General features: G+C 45.0%; 1 protein-coding gene across 1 annotated transcript in view; it reads right to left on the reverse strand.

Moving 5' to 3' along the window:
- The window catches only part of fstl1b (follistatin-like 1b), a 78,061-nt gene that overhangs the window by 22,137 nt on the left and 32,713 nt on the right, over positions 1-23,211 (reverse strand). Inside the window, exons 3-5 of the mRNA XM_055644312.1 lie at positions 9,543-9,644; positions 579-708; positions 449-484 (exon numbers count right to left, since the gene is read on the reverse strand). Coding sequence (XP_055500287.1) covers positions 449-484; positions 579-708; positions 9,543-9,644 — 268 coding nt within the window. The remainder of the gene's footprint in view (positions 1-448; positions 485-578; positions 709-9,542; positions 9,645-23,211) is intronic.

A 23,211-nucleotide genomic window follows, 5' to 3' on the forward strand; every position in this document is an offset into this window, starting at 1 on the left:
TATGGGAACTTCACTCACCCCCCTGCAGGAACTATACAACAGGAGGTGCAACTCCAGAGCAAATAAAATCATGGGAGACCCCTTCCACCCCTGCAACGGACTGTTCCAGCTGCTACGGTCAGGCAAACGCCTCCGTTGCCATGCGGTGAGAACGGAGAGGTTGAGAAGGAGTTTCTTCCCAGAGGCAATTCAGACTAAACGCCTATCTCACCAGGGACTAACTCTACAGAACGTTTTTCCTTCCATTATTTATTATGTAAAAGAATATGTGTGTTATGATTGTGTTTATAATTTGTTTGGTTGTTTTGTTGTTTGTCTTTTGCACAAAAGTCCGCGAGCATTGCCACATTCATTTCACTGCACATCTCGTACAAATAAACTTGACTTGACTTGACTACATCAGACATTAAAATCCCACAGAAAGCGATTTCCCTGATATATCCCTCACCTGGACTGCTGGCTGCAGCTTTGTTATCCTTCTTTTCTGTGAGGGAAACACAAAGGAACAGGTAGGTAAGCTGTCGGCAGGAGACTCCATCAAATATCTTTGTAACAAGTAACAATAACCTCTGCTTTACCTTCACAATGCCCGTCATGGGAGACCTGGATCTTCATGCCGGTCAGGCAGGCATCACGGTGAAGTTCGCAGTGGTTACGATAGGTCTTTGCATTGCTGCCGCACACCACCCTCTTGTGATGTTTGCATTCCTGGAGCAAAGAAAGAAAGAGGTGGCCTCGTGAGAATGTAGTGCGGTCATTTCCTCAAAATCTTTGGTGGTAGAGTTGCCGGTGGGAGATGGTGTGGGAGTAACCTGGGCCAGGAACGGATTTGGCCTTTCCCATGGCCCAGAGCGGACAAAACAGTCCAAAGGAAACCCATCAGATTACCTACATTTTTTAGAACATTCGGCATTGCTCCCAGTATGTCTTTCTACACTCCTCATACAACTAGATTAGAAATAACAGTATTGATTCCATATCGGGAAGAAACATAGAAATTAGGTGCAGGAGTAGGCCATTCAGCCCTTCGAGCCTGCACCGCCATTCAATATGATCATGGCTGATCATCCAACTCAGTATCCCGTACCTGCCTTCTCTCCATACCCCCTGATCCCCTTAGCCACAAGGGCCACATCTAACTCCCTCTTAAATATAGCAAATGAACTGGCCTCAACTACCCTCTGTGGTAGAGAGTTCCAGAGATTCACCACTCTCTGTGTGAAAAAAAGTTCTTCTCATCTCGGTTTTAAAGGATTTCCCCCTTATCCTTAAGCTGTGACCCCTTGTCCTGGACTTCCCCAACATCGGGAGCAATCTTCCTGCATCTAGCCTGTCCAACCCCTTACGAATTTTTTAAGTTTCTATAAGATCCCCTCTCATTCTTCTAAATTCTACACAGTATAAACCAAGTCTATCCAGTCTTTCTTCATAAGACAGTCCTGACATCCCAGGAATCAGTCTGGTGAACCGTCTCTGCACTCCCTCTATGGCAATAATGTCCTTCCTCAGATTTGGAGACCAAAACTGTACGCAATACTGCAGGTGTGGTCTCACCAAGACCCTGTACAACTGCAGTAGAACCTCCCTGCTCCTATACTCAAATCCTTGGAAAGTACCAAAAAGAAGGTACAGGAACCTAAAAACTTGGATCACCGAGTTCAAGAACAGCTTCTTCCCAGCAACCTTCAGCCTCTGGAACTCTATCCAACACTAACCTCAGCAACTATGATCTTTTATAGACTGTGTCTTTGGTTGCACTATGGACTTTGGTTTCACACTGTTATGGTTATCTCATTGTATTATTAATTATTATATTTTTATATATATATATCTGTGTGTTATTGCGTTTACGGACATGTTAAGCTGGAATAAGTAAGAATGTCGTTGTTGCATTGCCTGTATATAAGACAATGAAGCACACACAAAATGCTGGAGTAACGCAGCGGGTGAGGCAGCATCTCTGGAGAGAAGGAATGACTGATGTTTCGGGTCAAGATCCTTCTTCACATCAGTCTGAAGAAGGGTCATGTCCCGAAACGTCGACAATTCTTTCTCTCGAGAGATGCTGCCTCACCCGCTGAGTTACTTCAGCATTTTGTGTCTACCTGACAATGAGGCCCTCTTGACTTGAGTGACTTTGTCCAGTCTTCATTTAATGTCTTGGTCAATGCTGTAATGTCCATCTGATTTCATGCATTTTCTGCTTTAGCCTAGAGACTACTGTCTGGCTTGTAAGGCAATCTCAGAGGCCACGTTGTTTTAGTTTCGAGTCACAATATAGCAGAACAGGTGAGGGCAGTGGGCTTCCTTTGCTGAATAGATGGGTTGGTTCATTCTTACCAAAAAGGACTTGCTTTCATTGGAATTCCTTGCATTAAATGAATTTAAATGCCACTGCTGTCGTGTGGGATTTGAATTTGTACTCCTGGATTGTTAGACTGGTGGTTTAGCCACAGTGCTCTTTGTTCCTGTTCACAGCTTACTCTCCCATTACATTACACTCAGTCATTCATCTGGCTCACCAGTACAATGTAGCTCATAGGCACATAGATAATAGGTGCAGGAGTAGGCCATTTGGCCCTTCGAGCCAGCACCGCCATTCAATGTGATCATAGGTGATCATCCACAATCAGTATCCCGTTCCTGCCTTCTCCCCATATCCCCTGACTCCGCTAGCCCTAAGAGTTCTATCTAACTCTCTAACCTGGGATGTCAAGACTTTCATATGAAGAAAGACTGGATAGACTCGGCTTGTACTCGCTAGAATTTAGAAGATTGAGGGGGGATCTTATAGAAACGTACAAAATTCTTAAGGGGTTGGACAGGCTAGATGCAGGAAGATTGTTCCCGATGTTGGGGAAGTCCAGAACAAGGGAGTCACAGTTTAAGGATAAGGGGGAAGTCTTTTAGGACTGAGATGAGAAAACATTTTTCACACAGAGAGTGGTGAATCTGTGGAATTCTCTGCCACTGAAGGTAGTTGAGGCCAGTTCATTGGCTATATTTAAGAGGGAGTTAGATGTGGCCCTTGTGGCTAAAGGGATCAGGGGGTATGGAGAGAAGGCAGGTACAGGATGCTGATCATATCGTATTGAATGGCGGTGCAGGCTCGAAGGGCCGAATGGCCTACTCCTGCACCTATTTTCTATGTTTTGAATGCATCCAGTGAATCAGCCTCCACTGCCTTCTGAGGCAGAGAATTCTACAAATTCACAAACTCATTTATCACCCTTCGCCTTCTGTCCGTTGGCTAATCCTCCTTCCATGCCACTTTATAATTAGTATTGGTTTATTAGTGTCATATGTCCTGAGATGGTGAAAAGCTTATATTTGCGTGCTATCCAGTCAACTCAAATCATACTCCATGAGTAACATCAAGCCACAACATGTAGTGCACAGAGAGTGACACCAGAGTGTAGAATATAGGGTTATAGCGATGTAGCGTTACAGTTACGGAGAAAAAAATCCAATATCTGCAATGAGGTAGGTTGGAAGATTAGACTACACTCTAACTTATGAGAGAACTGTTCAGTCGTCTGATAACAGAGAGGAAGAAGCTGTTCCTTAAGGGGCTGTCCCACTGCGGCAACCTAATCCGCGAGTTCACAAGAGTTTGCCCTCGACTCACACTCGCAGCATGTTCGACACGAGGTCCTAGGAGGTCTTTGTAACTCTCCTTCATGCTCGAGAGTAGTCCCCGCGTACTCGAGGCCTCAGCTAGGTCGCGGGGTATTTTTCAACATGTTGAAAAATGCCCGCGAGTAAAAAAAGGTCGCCATGGAAAAAAAATCGATACTTTTTTTACTCGTAGGTTTAGTCGTAGTAGGTCGGCATGTTAGTCGTAGGTAATCAAGGGTAGTCGAAAGTAGTTGTAGATAGTCTTCAACATAGTCGAAGGGAGGTCGAAGGAGGTCGTCTTCACTCTCCGCTATTTGGTGTTCAATTTTCCTGAAGCTAGTCGAAGCTAGTCTTCAACATAGTCGAAGGAGGTTTTCAACATGACATTTTTTCTCGCGGAGTAGGTCGCCGCAGTGGGACAGCCCCTTTAATCTAGTGGTTCGTGCATACCAGCTTTGGTATCTTGTGGGAAGAGGGAAGTAGAGGGAATTACCAGGGTATGAGTGGTCCTTGATTATGTTATATTATTCTTCTCAACACCATAACACCCTGTCATGTGCAGTAGTCTTTTTGTGTGACATTTTATCAAATGTCTTTCAGAAATTTAAAACCTTTTTTCTATCAGTTCCCTGCTACTTACAGAATATCTTCTAAGAATTCCAATACATTTAACAAATTAAACCATTGATTCTTTTATTATCCTGTAAAGGAGGCGTGTGGGGTAAGGTTTATTTGCACAGAGAGTGGTGAGTGCCTGGAACTCGATGCCAGCAGTGGCTGAGGGAAATACAATAGGCATCAGGCCAGAGGTACAGAAGTGTGAAGACAAAGCACACCTCTAGACTCAGGGACAGGGTTTCGTCACAGCAAGTGAACCATCCTCTCACCAACTAGAGAGTGGGTCTGAGATAATACCTACCTCATTGGAGACCCTGGGACTATCTTGAATTGGTCTCTTCTGACCATTATCTTGCCCTGTACGTTATTCCCTTTATCCTGTATCTGTACACTGTGGACGTCTCGTTGTGATCATGCACAGTCTTCCTGCTGACAGGCTAGGCTAGCACACAACAAAAGCTTTTCACTGTACCTCGGTACACGTGACAGTAAACAAAATAAAAACTAAATAGTGGTGTTTTGGAGGCACTGATAGATAGGCATATGGATATATAAGGAATGTGGAGATATGGATTATGTGCAGGCAGAGGAGATTAGTTTAACGGCATCAGGTTCGGTACAGACATTGTCAAGTCACATTTATTTATATAGCACATTTAAATAACAGCTCTCGTTGGCCAAAGTGCTTTACATTTGTGATAAGTATAGTATAAACAAACAAACTACATACATATATACATTAAAGCACATGGCATTGGGGGTCAGTATTGATGTCAACTGGCTGGCAAACAGGAAGCAAAGAGTAGGAGTAAACGGGTCCTTTTCACAATGGCAGGCAGTGACTAGTGGGGTACCGCAAGGCTCAGTGCTGGGACCCCAGCTATTTACAATATATATTAATGATCTGGATGAGGGAATTGAAGGCAATATCTCCAAGTTTGCGGATGACACTAAGCTGGGGGGCAGTGTTAGCTTTGAGGAGGATGCTAGGAGACTGCAAGGTGACTTGGATAGGCTGGGTGAGTGGGCAAATGTTTGGCAGATGCGTATAATGTGGATAAATGTGAGGTTATCCATTTTGGTGGCAAAAACAGGAAAGCAGACTATTATCTAAATGGTGGCCGACTAGGAAAAGGGGAGATGCAGCGAGGCCTGGGTGTCATGGTACACCAGTCATTGAAAGTAGGCATGCAGGTGCAGCAGGCAGTGAAGAAAGCAAATGGTATGTTAGCTTTCATAGCAAAAGGATTTGAGTATAGGAGCAGGGAGGTTCTACTGCAGTTGTACAGGGTCTTGGTGAGACCACACCTGGAGTATTGCGTACAATTTTGGTCTCCAAATCTGAGGAAGGACATTATTGCCATAGAGGGAGTGCAGAGAAGTCACCAGACTGATTCCTGGGATGTCAGGACTGTCTTATGAAGAAAGACTGGATAGACTTGGTTTATACTCTCTAGAATTTAGGAGATTGAGAGGGGATCTTATAGAAACTTACAAAATTCTTAAGGGGTTAGACAGGCTAGATGCAGGAAGATTGTTCCCGATGTTGGGGAAGTCCAGGACAAGGGGTCACAGCTTAAGGATAAGGGGGGAAATCCTTTAAAACGAAGATGAGAATAACTTTTTTTCACGCAGAGAGTGGTCAATCTCTGGAACTCTCACCCACAGAGGGTAGTCGAGGCCAGTTCATTGGCTATATTTAAGAGGGAGTTAGATGTGGCCCTTGTGGCTAAGGGGATCAGAGGGTATGGAGAGAAGGCAGGTACAGGATGCTGAGTTGGATGATCAGCCATGATCATATTGAATGGCGGTGCAGACTCGAAGGGCCGAATCTTGCCCTGTACGTTATTCCCTTTATCCTGCACCTAATTTCTATGTTTCTATATAGCCCTCGCTCAGTGGACGTCAGGAAAGGCTTGGGAGTATAGATAAGTCTTTAGTCTTGACTTAAAGGAGTCGATGGAGGGGGCAGTTCTGATGGGAAAGGGGATGCTGTTCCACAGTCTAGGGGCTGCAACCGCAAAGGCGCGGTCGCCCCTGATCTTATGCCTAGACCGCGGGATATTCAGCAGCCCCAAGTCGGCCGATCTGAGGGACCTGGAGGTGGAGTGGTGGGTGAGAAGACTTTTAATGTAGGAGGGGGCAAGCCCATTGAGGGCTTTGTAGACATAGAGGAGTATCTTGAAGTTTATACGGAACCGCACAGGGAGCCAGTGGAGAGAGGCCAGGATCGGGGTGATGTGGTCCCTTTTTCGGGTGCCTGTCAGGAGTCTCGCTGCGGCGTTTTGGACCAGTTGCAGGTGGGACAGCGAAAATTGGCTGATGCCAGTGTAAAGGGAGTTGCAGTAATCTAGGCGGGAGGAGATAAATGTGTGGATGATCTTTTCGAGGTCATCAAAGTGGAGGAATTGTTTTATTTTCGCTATCGTCCGAAGCTGAAAGAGGCTAGCTCTTACCCCGGCATTGACTTGTTTGTCAAATTTCAGTGCCGAGTCAAATATCACGCCGAGGTTTTTGACGTGAGGTTTGAATAGTGGGGTAAGGCTTCCAAGGCTGCCTGCTATCATTTTGATTGAGTCCGAGCGGCCGAGAAGGATGACCTCAGACTTACTCTCGTTTAGTTGGAGGAAGTTCTGGGCCATCCAGCACTTTATATCCCCGAGGCAGCGGGTAAGGTTAATCAGATTATGGGCTGAATGGCCTGTTCCTGTGCTGTCCAGTTCTATGTTCTGTGATCTAAATAAGCAGAGTACTTCCATGCAAACCCGCAGCGCTGCAATGATTTCTGGTCCACATCAGACTTACCGCCAATGTTTTTTTCATAAAGCGTTTGTTGCAATCACACCAGGCTCACCATTAAATCAGCAAAATGAACCTTAAAATAATATGTAATCTGTCAGGCAGACTGGGTAATATAGACCTTATTTGTTTCCTTCTGTTGCCTAATCTGATCATTACTTGTTCAATCCTTTGAAGCGTTGGTAAATGGAATTTTAATAAACCCCTCCGTGGGACATTATGATCTACAAAATGCATGAGTCATCAGTTTGGTCCCTCAGGGACTTGATAAGGGTTGCTATGCAGAATACTTATCAACACATTTCTGTTACATTTCATGAAAGGAGCTGTGTGTGTGCTTCTGAATGTTTTTTATTTCTCATTCATTCACAATATTGAATGGTGTTACTTCAATATTACTGTTTGGAAGTGCGAGCGTGTTGGCTTTGCCAAGGACCAAAATGAAGGATTTCCAAGGAGGTTTAACAGATTTTTAACAGTCTGAAGAAGGGTTTCGACCCAAAACGTTGCCTATTTCCTTCTCTCCATAGATGATCTCCTAATCTGAGGAAAGCCATTCTTGCCATAGAGGGAGTACAGAGAAGGTTCACCAGACTGATTCCTGGGATGGCAGGACTTTCATTTGAAGAAAGACTGGATAGACTCGGCTTGTACTCGCTAGAATTTAGAAGATTGAGGGGGGATCTTAAAGAAACTTACAAAATTCTTAAGGGGTTGGACAGGCTAGATGCAGGAAGGTTGTTCCTGATGTTGGGGAAATCCAGAACAAGGGTCACAGTTTAAGGATAAGGGGGAAGTCTTTTAGGACCGGGATGAGAAAAAAAAATTCACACAGAGAGTGGTGAATCTGTGGAATTAGTTGAGGCCAGTTCATTGGCTATATTTAAGAGGGAGTTAGATGTGCCCCTTGTGGCTAAAGGGATCAGGGGGTATGGAGAGAAGGACAGGATACTGAGTTGGATGATCAGCTATGATCATATTGAATGGAGGTGCAGGCTCGAAGGGCCGAACTCCTGCACCTATTTTCTATGTTTCTATGCTGCCTCACCCGCTGAGTTTCTCCAGCATTTTTGACTACCTTCGATTTACCAGCATCTGCAGTTCCTTCTTTAACAGATTTTTCTTTCTTTTTCTATCTTATATTGGTTTCATTTCTGAACAAGAGGCTGTACAATCAAAGAACATGCACAAGACAGCACAGGAACAGGTTCTTCAGCCCACAATGTCCGTGACGTACATGATGTCAAGTTAAACTTATCTCCTCTGCCAGCTCATCTCCCTCCATTCCCTGTGCCTGTCTAAAAGCCTCTTAAACATCACTGTCGTATCTGCCTCCACCACCACCCGTGGCAGGCACTCACTAGTGTGTGTGTGTGTGTGTGTGTGTGTGTGTGTGTATGTGTGTGTGTGTGTGTGTGTGTGTGTGTGTGTGTAAAAAACCTGTCCCATACAACTCTTTAAACTTTGGCCCATTTCATCTTAAATCTATGACCTCCAATCTTTGACATTTCCACTCTGGGAAAAAAGTTCGGACAGTCAACCCTATTTATGCCTCTCATAACTTTATATACTTTTATTAGGTCTCCCCTGCATTCTAGAGAAAACAATTGGAGTCTGTCTAACCTCTCCCAGTAGCTAATACCCGCTAGTACCACAAGAGGGTACCAGTGAGCCAACTACTGCTCCACACACAAGACTCAAGCCTCTGTCTTCAGACAACACATTCAACTCACTCAAGTGTACACAAAAAAATTCCTTTTGTTACCTGTTCAACTACATCTCATCAGAAAAAAGAAAACAGGCTTCCTCAGCTTGAAGAAGGGCCCCAGTGTGAAATGTCCCCTTTTCATGTTCTCCAGAGATGCTGCACTGCCTGACCTGCTGGATTACTCCAGCACTTTTGTGTATTTTTTGTAGACCAATACCTGCAGTTCCTTGTGTCTACATCATAAAGTGAGCAGTTCCTAGTACAGTATAGGTGAATAATGAAATAATCATAACCATATTTTATTAGCCAAGTATGTTTAGGAACATACGAGGAATTTGATTTGGCGTGCAGTCATATCAATAAGAAGCAACAGAACACACAAAATACATTTTAACATGAACTCCTCCACATTCCTCACTGTGATGGAAGGCAAAATAAAGTTCAATCACTCCATTCTTTATCTTCCAGTGGTCGGGGGCATCTAACCTTCCGTTGACGGGACGATCTTACTCCCGTAGCCGGTCTCTGCAGTAAGGGCTGGAGACGGGAAGATGTGGCTAGTGGTGGGATCCCGTTGGAGGTGGCGAAAATGCCGGAGAATTGTGTGCTGTATGCGACGGCTGATGGGGTGAAAGGTGAGGACAAGGGGGTCTCTGTATCCCTATTGCGACTAAGGGGATGGGGAGCGGAGCTGCGGGATATCGAGGAGACTTGTATGAGGGCATCATCTATGATTACACCAGGGCTCCTGACAACCAGGAAGTAATTTTACATTCAGTTGTAAAATAATGGAACTTACAGCAATGCACAAGCAGCTGGGCTCCCCTTTCTCTGTCACGGAGCACTCCCGCCCTGCTCCGCAGAACACATTGGCACAAACCTTGGACTTGCTTCTCAATTCCTGTAATTAAAAAAAAAGTAAACAACCAACTTGTGAGCTACAGCAACTCGGCAAACATCACATGTTAATAGATTTTCACCACGCTGTGTCACTGTTACAAATAGTCGCTCTTGAAAATGGGCACCAAAAGGCTAATGTGGGGAGAGCTCTAGAACGCCACACATCAAGTTCGCTTCTGATAGAAACATAGGAAATAGGTGCAGGAGGAGGCCATTTGTCCCTTCGAGCCAACACTGCCATTCAATGTGATCAGGGCTGATCGTCCACAATCAGTAACCTGTGCCTGCCTTCTCCCCATATCTCTTGATTCCACCAGCCTCTAGAGCTCTATCTAACTCAATGGAAATGGTATCAATGGAAAACATTGCAACAACTGATGAATTAGAGTTACATATTTAATTATATTTTGAGGGTTAGCTCATTTTTTCATCCATTGAATAAAATTCCGTCCTTCTGACGTTAGATGTCACCCTTCTTCTTCTCTCCTAATCTGACACCCTTTTGTCTCCTTTTCACCTCCAGTCACTTACTCCACCCATCAGCCAATGACTTCCCTCCCTCCCCTGTATCCACTTATCACTTACAAGGCTTTGTTCCACCCCCACCTCTCTCTTTTCCAGCTATCTCTTCCCCCACCTCCATCAGCCTGAATGAAGAAGGGTCCCGACTCCAAACGCTGCCTGCCCATTCCCCTCCACAGAAGCTGCCTGACCCGCTGAGTTCCTCCAGTACTTTGTCTTTTGCTCAAGATTCCAGCATCTGCAGTTTCCCGTGTATACAAAATGCCCTGCATTTGTGCAGCATCTTTACCAAGGTCAGATTGTCACAACGAACTTTATCGGCAATCAAATATTTTGTAAGTGTAATATAGCAAACACCAGTTATTACATCTATCTTTTGAATTGGTAGCAATAACAATCCAGGAAGTTACAAAGCAGTGAGTTTAATCTATTGTAAATCACGATAAGGAAGCAACTTTTACAAGCTAGATCATGAAGTTTACAGATAAATATAACATTAAAGACAGCCAACAAAGTTTTATAAAGGAGATTTTTATCTATCTAAGGTAGACCCAAAATCTTGGAGTAACTCAGCGGGATAGGCAGCATCTCTGGAGAGAAGGAATGGATAACGTTTTGGGTCGAGACCCTTCTTCAGACGGATCAGTATGAAGAAGGGTCTCGACCTGAAATGTCACTCATTCCTTCTCTCCAGAAATTCTGCCTGTCCTGCTGACTTAAGGGCCTGTCCCACTATACGAGTTCACCCAAGAGCTCTCCCGAGTTTAAAAAACCCCCAAACTCGTGGTAAGTACGTAGAATGTACGTAGCGGGTACGTCGGAGCTCGGGATGTCTCTTAGCGGCTCGTAACGCTAACGGCAGGTACTCGGGAAACGCGGTAAGCTCAGGAAGTTTTTTCAACATGTTGAAAAATGTCCATGAGAGCCCCGAGTACCTACGAGCGGCTATTACCGTAATTCTCCGAGTTCGAATCAGGGGAAACTCGGGAGAACTCTTGAATTACCTCGTATAGTGGGACAGGCCCTTAACTCAAGCATTTTGTGTCTGCATTTGATTTAAAGCTGCATCTGCCGTTCTTTCCTACACACTCTTTGTCTGTTTAACTTCCTTTATTGGTGGATGGGCTAGGCAGGGCAGGTGGCATATCTGAGGTAAGTCAGACTTTGAAACAATTCATCTGGAAGAATAGTTTTTAAAATTGAGCCGGAAGGAGTAAAATAAATGTCTATTTTGAATACTGATAGAACCAAGAGATTTATTTATAGAAATGTGGCAATGTGATATTACTGGGCTTCCCAACTTTAACCTGTTGGATGGGAAGTGTTGACGGCTCTGGGCCAAATGAAGGCCAATGGGCCTAGCCCAAAGTGTTGATTTGGTCAGCATGCACACCGTGGGGTGAAGGGACCGCTTCCATGCTGATTAATGATACGATTTGAGGTTTATCTGCATTCAAGTATGTGCCATCTGTGAGTTATTGATCATTTGTGAGGGTGGCCCAGCGGGTAGAGCTGCTGCCTCACAGTGGCAGAGGTCGATCAGAGGGTTCGATCCTGACCTCAGGTGCTGTCTGTGTGGAGTTTGCACATTCTCCCTGTGACTACATGGGTTTCATCGGGGTGCTCTGGTGTCCTCCGACATCCAATAGATGTTTGTAGGTTAATTGGCAGCCTGTAAATCGTCCCTAGTGTGTAGAGAGTGGAGGGGAAAGTGGGATAACATAGAACTAGTGTGAACGGGTGATGGATGGGTGGTCGGCGTGGACTCTTCTATGCTGGACCTCTATGTAAACACCTCTGCTCCCGACATATCGTGCAACTGTGAGATGGCAGAATGTGAACAAGCATAACCTTCATTTCACTTCCAAGAAACAGGACACTGGTGTATCCGAAGAAACGTCAGATGTATGATGTGGAGGCAAGTGGACAGCTGCAGTGTACCAAACCTGTCACTGTAGGACAGGGTGTCATCTAATCCTGTTCTCTGACTGCGGGATATCAGTATCTGATTGCATGCATCAGTCCAGTAAACCTGATGATCAATACTGAGGGTGAGGTGCAAGGCAAGCTCGTTGTAGCAAGTGAATGAAAGCAGTCAACAGGAATGTTTGTATTTATTCCATGTTCAGTCAACCTCTATCTCCTGAACTGTCATTCAAAGTCAGAATGTAAGGGGAGTAGAAATGTGAGCAAACAGTGACACCTAGAGTTGTTGAAGCACGGCAAATGCTGAATGTATGGCTGCCGTTCATGTCAATTAAGCTACCAGCTCCAACAACATGGAGTGTTCTGTCACAGACACCATTCTCCACATGTCATGTTATAACGGATGCGTCACAGCTCGGTTTGGGAACAGCTCCATGCAAAACCACAAGAAATTGCAGCAAATCCTAGACGCAGCCCAGACCATCACACAAACCAACCTCCCTTCCATTCACTTCATTTATACCTCACACTGCCTTGGCAAGGCCAGCAGCACAATCAAGGATTGTCACACCCTGGCCACTCCCTCTTCCACTATCTTTGATCGGACTTTACTGACTTTATTTTACACTGAACGTTATTCCTTTATCATGTATCTGTACACTGTAATGGCTCGATTGTAATCATGTATTGTCTTTCCGCTGACTGGTTAGCACGCAACAAAGGGTTTTCACTGTAGCTTGATGCATGTGACAATAAACTAAACTGAACACTGTATCCCTGCAAAGTGTGGTGTGGTAACATTAGCATTATATGGAGTGGAAGATTAATTTCATTGTAATTCCAGCAAAGTTAGAAACATAGAAAAATAGGTGTAGGAGTAGGCCATTCAGCCCTTCGAGGCAGCACCGCCAATCAGCACCCCGTTCCTGCTTTTTCCCCCATATCCCTTGATTCCGTTAACCCTCAGAGCTAAATCTAATCGAAGAATGTTCCACCTATGAATTTGGAACTAGAGAATGAAGCAAAAATAATAAGAACATGTTTTGATCTTTATCACATGGTCACCTCAAGTGTTTTGCAAATTTGTCTTAAATGTACGATTACGTGATGTCATCAGTGCAAGTAATAAAAAAATTCATTTTTAGATTTAGCTTTCTTATTGGCCTGTGTATTGAGGTACAGTGAAAAGCTTTGTCTTGCCTGCTATCAATCAGATTCTTTAGTCAGAGGGGGGGGGGGGGGGGGGCGAATCTGTGGAATTCATTGCCACAGGTGGTGGTGGAGGCCAAGTCATTGGGTATTTTTAAGGCGGAGATTGACAGATGCATGATCAGTACGGGTGTTAGGGGTTATGGGGAGAAGGCAGGAGAATGGGGTTGAGAAGGAAAGATAGATCAGCCATGATTGAATGACGGAGTAGACTTGATGGGCAGAATGGCCTCATTCTGCTACTATAACATGAACATAACATCCAAAAATACTATACATCAATAGTTTAGCCTGGAGCTTCTAAGCACATAAGACAGTACAGCACAAGAACTGGCCCTTTGGCCCACAATGTCCATGCCCAACATAATGCCAAGACCATCTCTTACCTGATGTGCATCATCATTACTATCCCTCCATATCCACGTGCCTATCCAAAAAAGCCTCTTAAACACCACTATCGTATCTGCCTCCACCCGCCACCCCCAGCAGCACGTTCCAGGCACCCAGCACTCTCTGTAAAAAATCTTGCCCTGCACATCTCCTTTAAACTTTGTCTCTCTGTCCTTAAAGCTATTCCCTGTGGCAAGTTGTATCTAGGCAGAGCATACATCCAACTGCGCACTTTACAACCGTGCTCTATAAATGTGGACTTTAGATCATTTTAAGACCATCTGCCACTACACAGCAGGCTGTGCACTTTGACTCACTTTATGATGCTCACATTTCATTGTGAGAAGTGTGGATGTTGGCAGCAATAACAGCAGCAAATAGTTTGGATCCAATATAAGTGGCACCTGTACTATTTCAATTCCTGGCCAAAAGAGTGGTGTGCAAAGATTAAAGCTGGAATATAACCGGGTACAGGAAACAAAATGGTGCAATCTCCAAATGCGGGTACTCCGTTGTGTAAAGAATGCTGCTCTGAGTGATAAAAAACACAAAATGCTGGAGTAATTCAGCGGGTCAGGCAGCATCTCTAGAGAACATGAATAAACATTGTTTTGGGTTGGGACCCTTCTTCAGATGGATTTTGGTGAACACTGAAATATTCCTTTAAAAGTGCCGCAAGAGATGTGAATATCTTATTATTTCTCACCACCGAGTGGTCTAAATACCTTCATGATGGTGACTGCCTGAGTTGAGAACATCTGAAGTAGTATTAGGTACTGTCAATTAGTTAGCATTCTATCACAAAGTTTAAAGGAGATGTGCGGGGCAAGATTTTTTCACAGAGGGTGGAGGGTGCCTGGAACGCGCTGCCAGAGGTGGGTGGAGGCAGATACGATAGTGGTGTTTAAGAGGCTTTTGTGTCGGCACATGGATATGCAGAACATCTCTGACCCCTCTCATCCTGGCCACAAACTCTTTGAATCACTTCCCTCTGGAAGGCGACTCCGGACTGTCAAAGCTGCCACAGCCAGACATAAAAACTGTTTTTATCCACGAATAGTTGCTCTACTCAACAGTCAAAACTCTGTAGCCTCCCTTTGATCTGGTATTTTGTTGGTTCACATACTTGATCAATGGTGTTTTATCATTAATGCTTTATTATTATTAATGTTTAGTGTTTTCTACGTCATTTGTAACTGTCACTGTATGTCATGTTGTTGTTGTTACCTGTGGGCGGAGCACCAAGGCAAATTCCTTGTATGTGAATACTTGGCCAATAAACTTACTTACTTACTTACTACACTGTGAGCGCCATGTGAACAAGGAATGTCTTGGCACGCTGGTGCATGTGTGGATAATCCTCATCATGTGTCTGTGATGTATTACAGTGAAGAGCAAGCACTATACTGGTGGTGAGATGTGGATCATTTCCCTCCCCCATGTGTGAGCAAATGAGTAGCGTTGCCAGTGATTGAAGGGTCTGGAGAGAAGCAGGACCTCCAAGCACAATCTGCAATCACGGTGTTGTACAAAGGCAGGGACTGAAAGCCTTTGGTCAAAAGAACCAGTGTCTTCAATGTCACACAGTCTCCTACACTGTCATTTAGGCCCCAAAGCTTGAATTAATAGCCAGTTCTCCGCCTGTTAATGAGGACCTGCAAAATATAGGGCATATTCGGTTTGTTTTATGTGGGGGGAGGGGATCGGGGGAATTTTTTTTTCAAGTTCCCACCTTCCCGGAGATGTGATCAATTTTTCGGATCACATTCGCCGGTCTCTGCGGCCTACCATCGCTGGAGCTGGAAGCCGCCTCGGACTGTCGTGGGCCCCACCGAGCATCGACTGAACATCGGAGCGGATCCCTTGCCTGGGATCGCTCCCACCGTGGCCTGCGGACTTACCATCAAGGGCTCGCAGTCTCGGGAGAGGCCGAGTCGGGAGCTCCAACGCCACAGAAGGTTCGACCAGCCCCGACTCGAGGTACGATCGCCCAGAGCAGGGGGAGCTGACAACCCCCCGATGCAGGAGCTGAACGCCTCCACGCGGAGGGCCCAAACGGCGCCGGCTACGGGACTCAAGACCGTCCCGTCAATGGGGGGCTCGAGGCCCCCGACTGAGGAAGAACAAAAGGAAGGACTTGAACTTTATTTTGCCTTCCATCACAGTGAGGAATGTGTAGGAGTCACTGTGGTGGATGTTTATGTTAAAATCTGTTTTTGAATCTGTTGCTTTTAATTGTATGACTGACCGGGCCAATGAAATTCCTCGTAAGTTGCAAAACATACTTGGCGAATAAAGTGTGATTCTGATTCTGATTCTATAATCAAATGAAGAATGGATGGACAATGTTAATCCTGTTTATTTTACATATTATTCCATTTGATTTACAATCGCTGAAATAGAGCACCTATACTTCCGTGGATCTGAAGCACTTTTTTCTACTGATTCAGAAGACAAACCCTTTGGAACATTACATCAAAATGATCATGGGTCTTCATTGCTGTTCTCATTTTTTTGTCATTTCAAAAGTCAAGGCTCAAGAGTGTTTGATTGTCAGATGTACCGACAACGGAAGAATTACATTTGTATTTACAACAGCATCATTGGCCTCTAAACACATTGCTTGTAGGTAATATATAATAAACAAGATAATTCAATAAATTAATAACCCTAATACTGGTGCAACCGAAGACAGCCCATAGTATATTGTTTAGTTAGTGTTGTACTGTGTTCAAGAGCCAGATGACTGTTGGGAACAAGCTGTTCTTGAACATGGAGGTCATGGGTTTTCAAGCTCCTGTACCTTCTTCCTGATGGTAGCAGTGAGATGAGAAAGTGTCCAGGGTGGTGGGCATCTGGTGATACTGGCTGCCTTATTGAGGTAGATCCCTTCGATGCTGGGGAGGTCAGTACCTGTGATGGACCGAGCAGTGTCTCAGATATCTCCATCAGTCAAGACTTGCTTTGTGACCTTTGTCATAGAGTCATTCAACAGCACTATGTCCATGCCGATCTTTTGTCCATTAGAACCATATCCTTCTATTCCTTCTAAATGCCTCACCATGCGGTAATCATAATCATCATAATCATACTTTATTAGCCAAGTATGTTTTGCAAACATACGAGGAATTTGATTTGCCACACAGTTATACCAATAAAAAGCAATAGATCACACAAAATACATTTTAACATAAACATCCACCACACTGACTCCTTCACATTCCTCACTGTGAATGAAGGCGAAAAAAAAGTTAAATCTCTCCTTTCTTTGTCCTCCAGTGGTCAGGGGCCTCACCTTCCGTTGACGGGACGATCTTACTCTCATAGCCGGTGGCGGGCCTCCTCATCGGGGCGATCAAGCTCCTGCATCGGGGGGGGGGAATCACAGCTTCCCCGCGCCAGACCATCTACTCCGGGTCGGGGCTGGTAGAAGGTCGTGCGGTTTTGGAGCTTCCCGACATCGGTCTCAACCCTAGGCTGCGAGCTCCTTGATGTTAAAGTCCGCAGGCCTGTAGTTGGAGCGTCGATCCCAGGCTATGAATCGGCTCCGATGGTAAGTCCACGCCCCGCAGTGGGGCTCACAGACAGTCCCGAGCAAGGCCGCCAGATCCACGATGTTAGGCCGCAGAACAACCGGAGATACGATCCGGAAAACAATCGTGTCTCCGGCAAGGTACGTGATCGAACAAAAGTCCCCCCCCCACATAAAACAAACCAGAGAACATTAACACAAACTTTTTAAACACACTAAAAATAACAAAAAAAAGACAGAAACAGACAAACTGAGGCTGCCATCGAAGCATCACCTGGTGGAACATTAGTGTCCAATTTGTAATTCAATGATATTAATAATCTGATGTATCACATTTTAATTTACAATAGGGTAATGACCAAGGCCATTCAAACTATTCAACTTTAGAGAAACTTTTAAGATTATTTTTGGTGGAAATTAGATTAGATTAGTATTATCTGATCTAATTGGACAGCATGCAGAACACTGTACCTTGGTAGTCGTGACAACAATAAGCATAGGCCTAAAGCAGATCAAGTGCGCGCACGGAGCAGGTAGCGAGGCAGATGGCGCTGTTATGCTCCTTGAGCAGATTTGAGAGTCTTCTTCAGATAGACAGGCAGGTGGCAGTGCAGGTTTAAACAGCATTCACATCACACACAGCTCACACAGTCCAACGGGCAAACCCCCATTTCACCTTCGCCAACATTCTAGTGTAAACAAAGAGGACACTTGGCCCTGTGTTCATGGTATAAAGATAGCCTGCAAATGGCCATAGGTGGTCCACAGTTCAATTAGTCACTGCTTCATTTCTCACTTTCCACAACACATTGATACCAAAACCACTTCCCCTTGCTTCCCAAATATGTGGTTTAACACAAAACACATCCCAGAGGTGTATAAAATCCATGAGAGGAACAGCTAGGGTGAATGCACAGTCTTTTCCCCAGGGCAGCGGAGTCAAGAAACAGAGGGCATCGCATCAAGGAGAGATCGAAAAGATTTAATAGGAACCTGAGGGGCAACCTTTTCACTCAGAGGGTGGTGGGTATATGGAACGAGTTGCCAGAGGAGGTAGTTGAGGTAGGAACATTAACATTTAAAAGACACTTGGATTGGTACATGGACAGGTACATGGACACCACCCATCAATCACCCGTTCATCACTAGTTCTATGTTGTCTCACTTTCACATCTACTTCCCACACACGAGGGGCAGTCTACAGAGGCCAGCTAACCTACAAAACTGCAGATATTTGGGATGTGGGAGGAAACCGGAGCACCCGGAGGAAACCCATGTGGTTGCTGCAAGTAAGAATGTCATTGTTCCGCCAATAAAACACTATAAACTTGACTCTTGACAACGTGCACACTCCCCACAGACAGCACCCAAAGTCCTGGGTCTCCATCGTTGTGAGTTAGGGGCTCTACCTGTGCAGACACAGTGGTTCACGGTCAGAGAATATTGCCTGAAGATAAAACATCACTTTGTGAAAGAAGTCATCGTTTTTATCCGCTGCATTGAGATATAGTTTTCCAGAGACTCTGGGCGCTGTTCAATGCAGTAATAGAATGGAATATCTTGTGTTGATCTCACCAGCGCCCCGCCAAGCAAATATACAACAGATGCCAAGGTTCAGTTCAGTAAGGAATTGAATCATGCAGAACAGAATGGCCCCTGATTCACAAAGTGATCTAAGTCGAGTTATAAATCACATCTCGGGCACTTTAGACGTGCTGGTGTTCTCCTCCTGTGAAAGCCTTTTGTCTCATTGCCACCAACGCTGTGGACTATGAGAAACATTCGCACTGGGCCGTCTCAGCTGAGCATAGAAACATGCTTGGGTGCACTGCCTCGCCACTGAAGCGCCTGCTCACATCCACCGTCAACTCCAGACACAAAGAACACTCCAGCATGAGTTACTCTTCAGGCCAAGAATAAGGTCACTGAAAACTATTCCACCGAGTGCCCCATTTTTATACATTTTGGTTTCACCATGTAGAAATTACAGCTGTGTTTACACATAGTTCCCCCATTTCAGGCCACCATAATGTTTGGGACAGATGGCTTCACATGTGTTTGTAATTGCTCAGGTGTGTTTAATTGCCTCCTTAATGCAGGTATAGGAGAGCTCAGAAAAACAAGGATAAACAACGTATGTATAATTCATTCATCATACAGGAATACATTGACAGATACTACAGCTTTGTCCAAATTTATACAGATGCATCAAAAGATTCAGTAGATAAAGTAGGAGTGGCATTTATTGTACAGGTGCACAACCTTTTATCCGAAATTCCGGAAACCAGAAAGCTCCGATAACCGGACATTTTTTCCAGGATGTCGTTTACACACCAAAGCTCGCGTTTGGCGCCAAACTTGACCCGAAACGATGCACAGTCAACCCAGGTCTGTACTACTGTAGCGGCTGCCTCCTCCCCGGAGACACGGGGAAACACTGGGGGTGTCCGCGAGCGGCATTGAGCTTAAATGGCAAAATCGATTAGTTTCCGAGGGCTTTTAATCTAGCGCGGGGGGGGGGGTGAAGGGGGAAACTTTAATTCTTAGTCCCCTACCTGGTCGGAGAGGCAGGGAGCGGGCAATGCCTTACCGGGTCGCCGTGCAGTAAGCTCCGGAGCGCTGCGCTGCCGCCGACTCTCAACATCGTGGAGCTGGGGCTAAGCGGCCAGTCCGCGAGTGGCGCCGGTTGGAGCTGGACCCCGGCAAACTGGCATCCCTGGCTCCGGATGGCGCTCCAAATCGCGCGGCCTGCGGTCGGCACGCCCGCAGCCCCAGCGCTCCGCGATGTTTACTGCACGGCGGCCACAGCATTGCCCGGTAAGGCATTGCCCACCGACCCCGGTAGGTATCCCAGAATTAAAGTTTCCCCCTTCACCCCCCCCACCACATAAAATCCCTCCAAACTAACTGGGGCTAACATTTAAGCAGAGATTTACAATTTTCGCCAGGGTCCGATCTCCAGGCAGCCGCCGCTTTCCAAGCCGGACGCCCTACCTACCTAATCTACGCAAAAAATCTTCCATTCCGACATCCGAAAAATTCCGAAATCCGAGAAGTGTCTGGTCCCAAGGCTTTCGAATAAAAGGTTGTGCACCTGTACCAGAATTTCACATCAAAGTAGGGAAGAGGATCAATAATGAAGACTCAGTATACACAGGTGAAATGATTGCAATATTGTTAGCGGTACAGTGGGTCGAGGATACTAGGCCTTTAAGGACAGTTATTTGTTCAGATTCACCCCCTAGCACCCCCCCCCCACAGCACAGCCATTCAGACAATAGCCCAGACAAATTAAACACACTAACATTTCAGCAATGATGGGGCTTACAATCATATTTCCCGGGTCTCCACAGGAGGATTAGAGGAACGCTCAGATAAGGTAGCTTTTCAAGCCGTAACAAAAAGGCGCTACCTACCTAATCTAACATAGGTAAAAATCTGAAATCAAAGACATTATTAAGCAAAAGACTGAAAAATTGGCAAAAGCAATGAAAAGAGCGGAAAGAACGTGTCTACAGAGTCCCAGGGCTTGGGATAAAAGAGTTGTGCACCAGTACCAGAAGTAATTCACAATCAAAGTACACACTGGGAAGAGTATCTTTTTTATAATAGGCAGGTCTCATACATACACAGGTGAAATGATTGCAAAGATTGTTAGACAACAGTGGCCGAGTGATAGGTAGGCCTTTAAGGACCAAATAAGTGAACGATTCAGATTCAAAAGTTTTGAGCAATAAAGAGTTTTACAAAACATAAGTGCTATCATTCCTAAATGCTTTAGACCAGACATTTTTTGTTGAAATAAGATAACAAACACTATTCAGAATTCAAATGATGGGGCTTACAGTCATATTTTTATGGGTACCAGCACACATTGTCATTAGAGGAAGAAGTATAAGAGAGCTCTCAGCACCTAGTCTTTCCTCCAGTCTTTCCATCACCGTTGGAAACTTTTACTGCTGTTTATCAACATGAGGACCAAAGTTGTGCCAATGAAAGTCAAATAAGTTATTATGTGACTGAGAAACAAGAATAAAACTGTTAGAAATATCAGCCAAACTGTGGGCTTACCAAAACCAACTGGTTGGAACATCTTTAAGAAGAATGAGAGCACTGATGAGCTTACTAATCGCAAAGGGACTGGCAGGCCAAGGAAGACCTCCACAGCTGATGACAGAAGAATTTCACAGTCTTTTAGATGGGTACATTGACATGTAGGGAATGGAGGGATGTGGGTTATGTTCAGGCTGATAAGAGTTGGTCTAGGCATCATGTTCGGCACAAACATTGTGACTCAAGGGGCCTCTTCCTCTGCTGTGCTGCTCATTGTTCCATGCTTTCTGAGCCACAATTTAGTCTCCAGCTTCATTTGACATTTGCTTCATTAATTCACTATAAAGTTATACTTATACGGAACTAATTAACTTCATTATAAGTTATACGACACCAGAAAGTACAACATGTAATGCAGGACTGAATATTGTGCCATCCGCCGTAATCCTTTCTCAAGCCTTGCAAATGCAAACATACAAATGAACAAATACATTCCTCTTCTACATTGCATCAGGCTATGGCGCACTGGTGAACAGCTGCACAAATACCTACAGCGTGGCCACTTTTAAATAATTTACTGTGCAGTGTTCAGTCACTTGAACAACAACAGTGGAAGAAAATTGTGGAGCAGATGCATCGATGTCTGAAAGATGGGGTGGTGAAGAAGGCTTTTGGCACACTGGCCTTCAGTCTGGGAATGGCGTACAGAGATTGGGGTGTTGCGTTACAGTTGTACGTCAGTTGGACGTTGGTGAGGCTACACTCGTTGGTGAGTATGGTTAACGTCACCTATTCCCTCGCTCCATAAATGCTGCCTCACCCGCTGAGTTTCTCCAGCATTTTTATCTACACTTGGAGTATGGTGTTCAGTTTTGGTCATCCTGCTATAGAAAAGATGCCATTCAGCTGGAATGAGTGCCGAGAAGATTTATGAGGATGTTGCCACGACTGGAGGGCCTGAGCTACAGGGGGAGGTTGAGGAGGCTAGGAGTTTATTCTGTAGAGGTTGAGGGGTGATCTGGGGTGGAAGATTGCAACCTTCACGTGGTCCGCACTGTTTCGACTAATGCAATTAACTCGACGTGCACAAACGGAAGATCAAATAGAACAAGTTGTCCAACAACTTTAGGCAGTGCACGCCACATGAAAGAAGAAGAAGGGGTGATCTTGTTGAGGTGTACAAAATCAAGGGGGCCTGGGGGGGGGGAGAACAGATGTGAACAAGACCGCTGGTAAAGGTCCCAACTTTGAAATACATTTTTTTTTTAATGTTTGGGCAACTTTCTTGAGTGTTATTTCAAAATAAGTATTTCACAAACCAAAAAATGTTGCTCTCAGTGCCTCGGATGTCCCTACAGTTCTCAAGCATACCAATGGTGACAGTCTGCTCCCTCCCCGCCATTGTTTTGTCCTCCAGAGTCCAGCATTGGTTTAATTCTCTCCCCTCCTCCCAGTGACAACCCACTCTCCAGTCTCCAACATTCTTCAAGTCTGAGATCGCAAAACGTTGTCTTTCCATCCCCTCCACTGCCTGCCTGACCCGCTCAGTTCCTCCAGCACTTTATGTTTTGCATTGTGATATATTTTGCATTGCTGCCATACACCTCTTGCCAACACCAACTGGAGGCTTCAGGCCCTGGTTTCCCAGAGGATTGGGAGGAGGAGATTGTAATTGGATAATTCATTGACTCATCGTTGAAAACATTAGCGCCGCAGTGGTGCTGGTTTCCAACTGGAACGGTGACAGACGCACCACACGTCTTTATTTATTTATTTATTTATTATTTATTAGAAGTGCAGTAAATTACAATAATACACATCAGATATATCTTATTACATTTGTTGTACCACTTTGTTTTTCGAGCTTTAAAAAAGATAGAAATAAAAGAAGTAAGGAAAGTGAGCAAGAGTCGTGAAGGTGCAGGAAAGTGTTGGG

Source organism: Leucoraja erinacea, chromosome 13 (genome assembly GCF_028641065.1).
Source record: "Leucoraja erinacea ecotype New England chromosome 13, Leri_hhj_1, whole genome shotgun sequence".
Taxonomy (NCBI): domain Eukaryota; kingdom Metazoa; phylum Chordata; class Chondrichthyes; order Rajiformes; family Rajidae; genus Leucoraja; species Leucoraja erinaceus.